The 11,112-nt window shown below is 43.1% G+C and overlaps 2 protein-coding genes across 2 annotated transcripts in view; both read left to right on the top strand.

Moving 5' to 3' along the window:
• The window catches only part of PRR11 (proline rich 11), a 53,335-nt gene that overhangs the window by 38,889 nt on the left and 3,334 nt on the right, over window positions 1–11,112 (top strand). Inside the window, exons 6-10 of the mRNA XM_011953678.1 lie at window positions 5,837–6,106; window positions 7,102–7,200; window positions 7,738–7,850; window positions 9,978–10,037; window positions 10,127–10,223. Of these exons, the coding sequence (XP_011809068.1) occupies window positions 5,837–6,106; window positions 7,102–7,200; window positions 7,738–7,850; window positions 9,978–10,037; window positions 10,127–10,223 (639 nt within the window). The remainder of the gene's footprint in view (window positions 1–5,836; window positions 6,107–7,101; window positions 7,201–7,737; window positions 7,851–9,977; window positions 10,038–10,126; window positions 10,224–11,112) is intronic.
• SMG8 (SMG8 nonsense mediated mRNA decay factor) overlaps window positions 3,587–11,112 on the top strand; it is a 26,698-nt gene continuing 19,172 nt past the window's right edge. Inside the window, exon 1 of the mRNA XM_011953679.1 lies at window positions 3,587–3,699. The gene's annotated coding sequence lies outside the window, so the exon portion shown is untranslated. The remainder of the gene's footprint in view (window positions 3,700–11,112) is intronic.

Raw genomic sequence — 11,112 nt, 5'->3', positions numbered from 1 at the left:
CTGTGTTAGCCAGGATAGTCTCGATCTCCTGACCTCGTGATCCACCCGCCTCGGCCTCCCAAAGTGCTGGGATTACAGGCGTGAGCCACCGCGCCTGGCCTCCTTTAGTACATATTTTTAGTAAATATTTATTAAGCACTTCCTATATGCTCAGCAGTGTGTTGAAGTACTGGGAATATAGTGGTAAGCAAAAACAGATACAGATTACTGTCTTGAAGCTTTTAGTCTAGCGGGGACAGTAGGCATTCATCAAATAATCCCATATTTGTACACTATCACATGGCAGTATATGCTGTGAAGGAAAGGAATGAGGTTCTGTGGGAACCCAGAAAGGAACTTGATCTTGCCTGGATGATCTAGGAGGGACTCCCTTAGGAAGTGATGATGCTTGAGGTGAGAATCAAAGAAGGAAGAGGCATTTACTGGATAGGGTAACTGTAGGTTGGGTCCACCATGAGTGTCAGGAAGGAGAGAGTTCCAGGCAAAAAGAACAACATGTGTTAGAGTCCCATGGTGGGAGGGATCTTGGCCTATTCAAGGAACTGAGAAGTGACCAGTGTGGCTATAAAACAGAGGGAGCCCGATGGTGGTGACAGACAGGGATGGAGATGTAGTTAGGAGTCAGACCATGCAGAGTTGATAGGAAAAGGTCTTGACAGCTTTCTTTGTCACTTCCATGTACAACCACACACCAAAACCAGTAGATCAGCTGGCCCTGGTGTGACTTCTTCCAAACCCTGTTGATCTTAGTCATCTCCCTAATTGCCTCTATCATTAGATCTGTGAAGAACAGCCATCCATCGGTCACCCCTGCTGGAGTGCTGGAACACAGGGCTGCTAGCATCTTTGGCTTTGAAGTTTATAGTTCGTTCTGTCTCTGGATGCAAGGACATACCAAACACCACTGCTGACACTCTCCACCCCAATACTGTCTTCCTTTTGTTCCCTGTTTGAGAATCAGTGCTTTTTGTGGGACAATATAATTTCTCTCTTACCAATCAACTTGGTCCTCCTGGGCACTATACAGCTTTCTCTGGAGATGTGACCAGGTTCTTCTTTCCTCCTTAGAGCATGCTACCCCTAATCGCATTCCTTGGTGTTACCCAAAATTGTGAAGGGCGGGAGCAAAGGGACAAGGCCTCACAGAAGGTCTCAGCCCTTTTCTTTTTCTGTTTACCTCTAAGATCCTTGTTGTCACTGCCCCACTTTATAACAGGTACAGTGAATGGAGAACTCTGGAAATGGATAAACTATAATAATTATAAAGCCACATGTTGAACAACAACAAAAATCACAGATAAGACCTATGGCATATGTTGTGCTGCCAGAATCTACTTAGGAGGAGGATGTCTAGTTAAAATTGTTATTAGACATAGATGACTTATCCCACCCAGCCCTTAGGCTTCCTTTTTTCTTAAACTCTGAAGCAACTGTATCAGGTTTTGCATTTGGCTTCAGGTATCAGAAATCTGACTACAGTGGTTTAATCAAATAGGGACATGGCAGAGTGTGGTGGCTCATACCTGTAATCCCAATGCTTTGGGAGGCTAAGGCCAGAAAATTGCTTGAGGCCAGGAGTTTGAAACCAGCCTGGGCGATATAGCAAGACTCTGCCTTGACAAATAAATAAATAAATTGGGAATTTTTGGTTTTTTAATATATACAACTAACTCCTTTTTGTTTTTTTAAAATTTACAGACGAGGTCTCACTATATCTCCCAGGCTGGTCTCAAACTCCTGGGCTCATATGATTCCCTTGTCTCGGCCTCCCAAAGTGCTGGGATTATAAGCGTGAGCCACCGTGCTCAGCCTACAACTATCTTTTTTTTTTTAATTTATTTTTTATTTCAATAGGTTTTTGGGGAACAGAAAGTGTTTGATTATTTAGTGGTGATTTCTGAGATTTTGGCTCACCCATCACCCAGGCAGTGTACACTGTTCCCAATGTATAGTCTTTAATCCCTCACCCCACCCCACCCTTTCCCCCAAGTCCCCAAAGTCCACTGTATCATTCTTATGCCTTTGCATCGTCATAGCTTAGTTCCCGGACTTATTTTTTTAATTTAAATATTTCTTTGGGAAGTAGGAAGTCCACAACTATAATACAGTGGTTTCACCATATAATCACTGTTCTTCCATCCTTAATGTGTGGTTTTTATCCTCTTAATACAAAATGGCTACATTTCCTGAAGCCTCATGTCCACATTCTAGGTAAGAGAAGGAGAAAGGCAAATGTTAGGTAAGCTATGCCTCATTTCTTCAAAGATGCCCTATCCAGGAACTTCTGATTGCATCAGGGAAACTGGGAAAAGTGGTTTTTGGAATCTGAATGCAGTGTTGCCCTGCAAAAATTCTGGGTTCTGTTGAGAAAGGAGGAGAGTTGTATTTATCACAGTAATATAATTGATGTTATATTTGGGACTTTTTTTTTTATATAGCTGGCTCACCCTAGAAGCCCAACTCCAACTCTGCCACTTTCTACAAGCAGCTTTGATGAACAAAACTGATGCCAACTCTGCCTGACTCCATGTGATGATCCATAAAAAATACAGATAAAAACACCCAGCCAGGCACAGTGGCTCACAACTGTAATCCCAGCACTTTGGCAGGCTGAGGTGGGTGGATCACCTGAGGTTAGGAGTTCGAGACCAGCCTGGCCAACATGGTGGAATCCCATCTCTACTAAAAATACAAAAATTAGCTGGGCATGGTGGTGGGTGCATATAATCCCAGCTATCCGGGAGGCTGAGGCAGGAGAATCGCTTGAACCCAGGAGGCAGAGGTTGCAGTGAGCCAAGATAGCGCCACTGCACTCCAGCCTGGGTGACAGAGCAAGACTCCATCTAAAAAAAAAAAAAAAAAAAAAAAAAAGTGAAGTTATTTCCTTCACTAAGAAAGCACCTAGAAGGCTGTATCAGTCAAAATTCTTTTTAGCCACAAGTGACAGAAACACAATGCAACCCAGCTTAAGCCCATAAAACCAGTAAGTCTAAGGTATGGCTGGATTCAGGGACTCAAATGATATTGTCAGCATCCTGGCTCTGTCTCATCTTTCAGTTCTGCCTTCTTTAGAATAAGTTTATTTCTCAGACAGACTCTCCCCTTGCACTAGCAACATGGTTGCTGGCAGCCTTAGATTCTTATTCTCATAACAGAACAATCTCAGCTGAGAGAACTTGGCCTGGGTCATGTGTCTAGTCCTTGAGTGAGTATCCTGACCAGATCAGGTGGACTGAGGGAGAGAAGGAAAACCCAGGGGCTTTTACCAGAAGTAGGAATGGCTACAGGTGAGGGCTAGTCGCTGGGCCTGTTTATCCCACTTCAAAAGCTCTGCTCTATATTGCTGGGAGGGCTGGCTCCTACAGGATACATTCCTCAAGTTCCAGGTCACCTGGTTCCTGGTTATGATGGCCTATTGCGAGACATTGATGAGAGACTATAGGGAGGGAGAAGACAAGGAGTTTCTTCCCCTCCTCTTTACTGCATGATTTCTCCAGCAATAGTAGTTGTTGCCTTCTGGCCCCATCTCCCACTGGATAAATACGCCATGTTTCTTCTTCTTCCTTTTTTTTTTGAGACAGAATTTCACTCTGTCGTCCAGGCTGGAGTGTAGTGGCACGATCTCGGCTCACTGTAACCTCCACCTCCCAGGTTCAAGCGATTCTCCTGCCTCAGCCTCCCAAGTAGCTGGGATTACAGGTGCCTGCCACCACGCCTGGCTAATTTTGGTGTTTTTAGTAGAGACGAGGTTCCACTATGTTGTCTAGGCTGGTCTCAAACTCCTGACCTCGGGTGACCCACCTGCCTCGGCCTCCCAAAGTGCTAGGATTACAGACATGAGCTACTGCACCCAGCCAATGTTTCCTGATTCTCTGGGTAAACCTACCTCCAGACCTCTGGATACACTGCCTCCACCTTTTGTTTCTCCAGCCTCGGGATGTTAATGCCTTCCTGCTGTTGCTAATCTCTAGATTGCCTCACGGTACCCAGTGGGCCTCTCAGCTCTTCCGTTATAAGTGTAACCAAGTGCCTGTATTACATTACCCCTCTTTTCAATATCCAGAGTGGTTTCTATTTTCCTGACGGATATGTGCAGGAAAATATCCACTCCAAACTCCCCTAAGAAAGGCCCCTGTGTCTCAACATTGTGCTCATTGGTCTGGCTAGAAGCTTCTGGAATTCCATTCCTGCTCCCAGAATTTGTGCCTCACGATGAATTAGCCAAAGGAGAAAAAGGCAAGTCATTTAACTCCTCTGGGCCTCAGTTTCCTCATGGTATCATTCCTATACATTAGGGATGATACCATTTGTGGGGGACTGAATGCATGGCAGCCTCCAAAAGGTATATTCAAGTCCTAATCCCCAGATCCTGTAAATACAGCCTTATTTGGACAAAGGGCTTTACAAATGTAATTAGGGTAAGGATTTTGAAATGAGGAGATCTTCCTGTATTGTCTAGGTGGACCATAAGTCCCAGGACAAGTGCCCTTATGAGAGAGACACATAGAGAATGCATACAGAGAAGAGAAGCAATGTGACCACAGAGATAGAGGTTGGAGTGCTGTAGCCACAAACCAAGGAGTGCTGACAGCTACCAGAAGCCGAAAGAGGCAAGGAACCAATTCTTCCCCAGAGGCATGGGAGGCAGTGAAGCTCCACTAACACCTTGATGTCAGACTTTATGCCTCTAGCACTGTGAGAAAATAAACTTCAATTGTTTTCAGCCACCAAGTTTGGGATAATTTGTTACAGCAGGCACAGGGAATTAATACACTGTTTTACTGCATAGGGTCATTGTATTTGTTTGCTAGAGCTGCCATAACAAAATACCACAGGCTGGGTGGCTTATACAACAGAAATTTATTTTCTCACAGTCTAGAAGCAAGAAGTCTGTGACTTCTTGGTTAGTTTCTTCTGAGGCTCCTCCTGGGCTTGTAGATGGCTGTCTTCGCTCTGTCTTCACACAGTCTTTCCTCTGTGTGAGTACATTCCTGATGTCTCTCTGCATGTCCGATTTCCTCTTACTATAAGAACACCAGTTAGAATGGATTAAGACCCACCCTAACGTCCTCATTTTAACTTAATCACCTCTTTAAAGACCCTGTCTCCAAATATAGTCACCTTCTGAGGTTCTGGATGTTAAGATTTCAACACACGAATTCTGGGACACAATTCAGTCCACAGTAGGCATGTTCCAGATCCTTGGCCTTTATCAGTTTCTTGAATGTACTATATTCTTGGCTGCATTAAGTAATTTTTCCTCTGCAAGGAACTCTTCCCCTAGTCTTTATCTCCCTTCATCTGCTAAGTCTCAATTTATTCTTGAGATCATGGCTAAATATCACTTCCCAAGCCTCCAGCTGTTCATGCTCATGGCACACTTCATTGCTCTTATTGAAGTATTGTTTTGTTTTGAGTGTGTTTGTGCATCTTTGTTTGAGATGAGATCTCACTATGTTGTCCAGACTGGTCTCGAACTCCTGGACTCAAGCAATTCACTGGATTCAGCCTTCCAAAGTGTTGGGATTACAGGTGTGCACCACCATTCCCAGCCTTCTGTGCATGTTTAATGTCTGTCTTCCCTCACTGGACTGTCAGCTCCATGAGGTGACACACAGGGCTCACACTGTACCTATGGTGCCTGGCATATAGCACATACAAAATAAACAAATGAATGAATGAAATGAAGAAACTTATGATTATAAATGAGAAAATATGAAGCACATGGTACACTGAGAAAGCATTCAATCCATGGTAGCTATTATTTTGATGACTGTCACCCTCAAGAATCAAATTAACTTGTTATTTGTTTGCCAAATGTGATGTCTTCTTCCAGACCATCTCAGAAAGTTCTTCCTGTCCAAGCTGTGGTCAAACATGTCACATGAGTGGTAAACTTACAAATGTGCCTGCCTGTGTTCTCATCACCCCTGGATACTCCAAAGCTGTGCTTCCTCCCACACTGCCACAGCCAGCCAGCCATCTTCCTCCTCCTCCTCCTCCTCCTCCACCTCCACCTCCACCTCCACTTCCACCTCCACCACCTCCTCCACCACCAGTAGCACCTGTGTTGCTCAGAAAACCCGGTCTTGCTAAAGCACTTCAGGTAGGTAATAATCTAGTAATGATATGTTTTGGTCAGTGTGTAATATAGCAGTAAAGCCAAGTAGCCTTTTAAGACCAGGCTAATCAGGGCTTGGGCCGGAAGGCTATATTTTGTTCTGATTCCATATCTTAATTATTATGTTTTTAAAATCTCAGTCCCTGAGGAATTCCTAGCAGCTGGATTGAGAAATGAAAGTGATGTGTGTGAAACCCAATAGAGTGGAAGATTCCTATTTGCTTCTCAGCATGGCTTTTTCCTAGGGAAGAAAACCTCCCTAGGAAACCAAATTAAAAATAGAAGATTGCTTAGTGAGTGAAGTCAGAACAAAGAGTTAGTAGATTCCAAAGTTTCATGTCGTTAGGCTGGAGAATCAATCTCTATTTCAGTTACTTATTTACCAAGGGGACCAGAAAATTTGTGAATCTCTAAGACAGGCATGACCCTGTTTTAAAATCTGCTGAATTTTCACTAGGATACATTTGGTTTAATGTAGCTGAATTAAATCCAGAGTCTTCCCAATCTTGACACCAAAAAAACAAAAAACAAAAAACCCGGAGCCTATTGTCATATTTGCCCTAATTATACCTCTGTTATTGTATACATTCTTGCTCTATGGAAACTGAGTCATCTTCCTAGGTAATTCAAGGAAAACTTCACTTTAACCCGATTAACTCCTTCAACTCTTGTCTTATTGTAATGACTCCTGCGGAAGATGCATTATTGCAGGAAACTGGTCCATCTCTTATTTGTTAGCAAAGCCTTAGCTTATAAAAACAAAATTAGGGGAGAGGTGGGAAGCCTTACATTTTGCTGAATACTTTTCAATGGGTGATAAAAACAGGATTATTCTTGGTTGAGTGGAAAGAATATGAAAGTTTCCTAGGGTAGATAAGAGTTACCTCTTAACTCTGAGTCTTTAAAAACTAGATTTGGATTTGCATTTCACCAGTTGTGCTGGTTCCAATTTGAATTCTTACCTCACCATGTATTTTAAGGCTGGACCATTAAAAAAAGATAGACCCATGCAGATAACAGTTAAAGATCTGCTGACTGTGAAATTAAAGAAGACACAGAGTGTAGATGAAAGGAGGAAGGTAAGATGTCATTGACCATATACATGTTCTTTTTGCTTTTAACCTTGTCCCATTCTGGAAAATAAGCATAAGCCTTATGTACAGAAGTCATTCCAGGCAGGGTGAGTGGCTCATGCCTATAATCCCAGCACTTTGGGAGACCAAGGTGGGAGGATCACCTGAGCTCAGGAGTTCAAGACCAGCCTGGGGAACATGGCAAGACCTCATCTCAATTTGTATACAACTGGGGGTATGGGGCGGGGCTGGGGAGAGAAGTCATTTCATTTCAACTTAAGTTTTTTATGTTTTTATTTTAGTAGTTTTGGATTTCCCAACAAAATGTGTATATTATAGAATGATTTAATTAGGCAATTTTATCTCCCAACCGTTAGTCTGAAGAGGTAGAGACATCCTTTGAAGCTTTGGAATAAAAATTGGGTAGAATAGTGGATGTATCTTACACATACTCAGCACTCAGATATTTGCCATTTTTGCATGTTTACATTTTGAGTGATATTTTAAAATTTGTTTTAATAATGTCTCATTTTATAATTAAAGCTTATACCATCGCCGAAAGCACGGAATCCACTAGTTACTGTCTCTGACTTGCAGCGTGTTACCCTGAAACCTAACTCCAAAGTGTTATCAACTCGAGTTACAAATGTCTTAATGTAAGGAACTGCACAGTACTATGCTCTACTACTTCTTAAAAGAATGATATTGTCGTACAAGGGCCTAAAAAACGGGAAAACAAGATTTTTTGTGTGTATTTCTAATGTTAAAAGTTATATATGCTCATTATGGAAAGAAATCTACAGAAAAGTTTAAATAAGAAAACAAAAATTATCTAAATAGTCCTATCATTGGAGATAGCCACTATTAACATACTGCGGTTTATCATTCTAGTCTTTTTCTGGGCATATGCTTTATTGCCCCATTTAAAGATGCTGTTTATTATAAGATACGCCATTGATTTAATGACAGATTTTGGGATAAAAAGATATACTATCAAGAATTTTAGGCTGGGTGTGGTGGGTTATGTCTGTAATCCCACCACTTTGGGAATCCGAAGTGGGAGGATTACTTGAGGCCAGGAGTTTAAGACCAGCCTGGGCAACATAGCGAGAGTCCCATCTCTAAAAAAATTAATTAAATTAAAAATTAGCCTGATGCAGTGGTGTGTGCCTGTGGTCCCAGCTACTTGGAAGGCTGAAGAAAGAGGATCACTTGAGCCCAGGAGATCAAGGCTGCAGTGAGAAGTGATTGTGCCACTGTACCCCAGCCTGGGCAACAGAGAGAGACTCCATCTCAAAAAAAAAAAAATGATAACCTAAATGTCTCGACAGGATTTTATCTGTGAAATTTACATGCAATGAACTGCATATTTTGAAGATGTCAAAATGAAACTTTAAGTTAATTTTCAAAAAGATGGGAAGAGTTCATGATATATTGAATGGACAAAACTGTATCTACAGTATGATTATACACAGACAGATACACACATATACCATATTTACTTGATTCCAAGACATACTAGTTTTCATATTATATAATATCTGAAAGCAACCTGTTTTTTTTTTTTTTGTATTGTTTTATTTTTTGAGGTGGAGTCTCGCTCTGTCGCCCAGGCTGGAGTGCAGTGATGCGATATCGGCTCACAGCAACCTCCACCTCCCGGGTTCCGGCGATTCTCCTGCTTCAGCCTCCTGAGTAGCAGGGATTACAGGCATGTGCTACAATGCCTGGCTAATTTTTATATGTTTTAATAGAGATGGGGTTTCACCATGTTGGCCAGGGTGGTCTCAAACTCCTGAACTCAAGTGACCCACCCCCCTCAGCCTCCCAAAGTGCTGGCATTACAGGGGTGAGTCACTGTGCCTGGCTTAGGTTATGACATTTAATTTCTGTAAGTCTTCATTGGACATCCGTGCCTATCAACTCTGTACATGGCTGAGTTTTTCCCTAGGATAGATTTTTATACGTGTAACTCCTGGGTCAAGAAGTATTATGTATTGGAATGGCTATATCACCTTATGTTCCCATCGGCATCTACTGCTATTTCTTTTTTTTTTTTTTGAGAAGGAGTCTTGCTCTGTCACCCAGGCTAGAGTAGTGGCACAATCTCGGCTCACTGCAACCTCTGCTTCCCAGGTTCAAGCAATTCTCTGCCTCGGCCTCCTGAGTAGCTGGGATGACAGGTGCCCGCCACCATGCCCAGCTAATTTTCATATTTTTAGTAGAGATGGGGTTTCATCATCTTGGCCAGGCTGGTCATGAACTCCTGACCTCATGATCCACCTGCCTCAGCCTCCTAAAGTGCTGGGATTACAGGCGTGAGCTACCACACCCAGCCTCTACTACAATTTTTTAATGTAACACATAGAACTACTTTCTCGGATGTTGCCTATAGAAATGATTGCTAGGCCGGGCGCGGTGGCTCAAGCCTGTAATCCCAGCACTTTGGGAGGCCCAGACGGGCGGATCACGAGGTCAGGAGTTCGAGACCATCCTGGCTAACACAGTGAAACCCCGTCTCTACTAAAAAATACAAAAAAGCTAGCCGGGCGAGATGGCTGGCGCCTGTAGTCCCAGCTACTCGGGAGGCTGAGGCAGGAGAATGGCGTGAACCCGGGAGGCGGAGCTTGCAGTGAGCTGAGATCCGGCCACTGCGCTCCAGCCCGGGTGACAGAGCGAGACTCCGTCTCAAAAAAAAAAAAAAAAAAAAAAGAAATGATTGCTTTCCTTTGGGAAAAAATAAAATCTGGCAAGTTCTAATTTTTATATCTTTGTTTTATCAGTACTCCTGGAAAAAGTCAGATGGATCTGCGGAAACTGCTTAGAAAAGTCGATGTAGAGAGGTAATACACTCTCATATCTTTATGCCTTCTAAGTCCATTTTAAAAGTTGGCATAAAACACAGCTACTTTTATTTTCAATACCTTTGTAGGAGCCCAGGTGGAACCCCTCTTACCAACAAAGAAAATATGGAAACAGGAACAGGACTGACTCCAGTGATGACTCAGGCCTTAAGGAGAAAGTTTCAGGTAACCCTTTAGGAAAAGAATATTGGTTCCTTTGCTTGAAAATAATTTGGCCTGGTGTGGTGGCTCATGACTGTATTCCTAACATTTTGGGAGGCTGAGGTGGGGGCATTGCTTGAGCCTAGCAGTTCAAGATGGGCAACATGGTGAAACTCTGTCTCTACAAAAAATACAAAATATTAGCCAGGCCTGGTGGTGCATGCCTGTAGTTCCACCTACTTGGGAGGCTGATGTGGGAGGATCACTTGAGCCCAGGAGGTCAAGGCTGCAGTGAACTGTGATTGCACCACTGCACTCCAGCCTGGGTGACAAAGAAAGACTGTGTCTCAAATAAATAATAATCATCATAATTTATGATCATAATTTAAAGCAGCTTTCTTTGTAATAATAATTTTTACATGGTACTGTATTTTACAAAGTATTTTCATATTTAGGCTTCATAAAATTCTATAAAATATAGGTAGGATTGGCCAAGCACAGTGAGTGGCACATGCCTGTAATCTCAGCACTTTGGGAGGCCAAGGTGGGCAGATCACATGAGACCAGGAGTTCGAGACCAGCCTGGTCAACATGACGAAACACTGTCTCCACCAAAAAAATATAAAAATGGCCAGGCACGGTGGCTCACGCCTGTAATCCCAGCACTTCGGAAGGCCAAGGCAGACGGATCATGAGCTCAGGAGTTTGAGATCAGCCTGACCAACATGGTGAAACCCCATCTCTACCAGAAATACAAAAATTAGCCAGGTGTGGTGGTGGGTGCCTGTAGACCCAGCTACTTGGGAGGCTGAGGCAGGAGAATCACTTGAACCTGGCAGGCAGAGGTTGCAATGAGCCAAGATCGCGCCACTGCACTCCAGCCTGGGTGACAGAGCGAGACTTAGTCTCAAAA

This window comes from Colobus angolensis, unplaced genomic scaffold (assembly GCF_000951035.1).
Source record: "Colobus angolensis palliatus isolate OR3802 unplaced genomic scaffold, Cang.pa_1.0 Scaffold37, whole genome shotgun sequence".
NCBI classification, from domain to species: domain Eukaryota; kingdom Metazoa; phylum Chordata; class Mammalia; order Primates; family Cercopithecidae; genus Colobus; species Colobus angolensis.
Note: the sequence above shows the minus strand (reverse complement) of the source record. Positions and strands in the feature narration are given on the sequence as shown.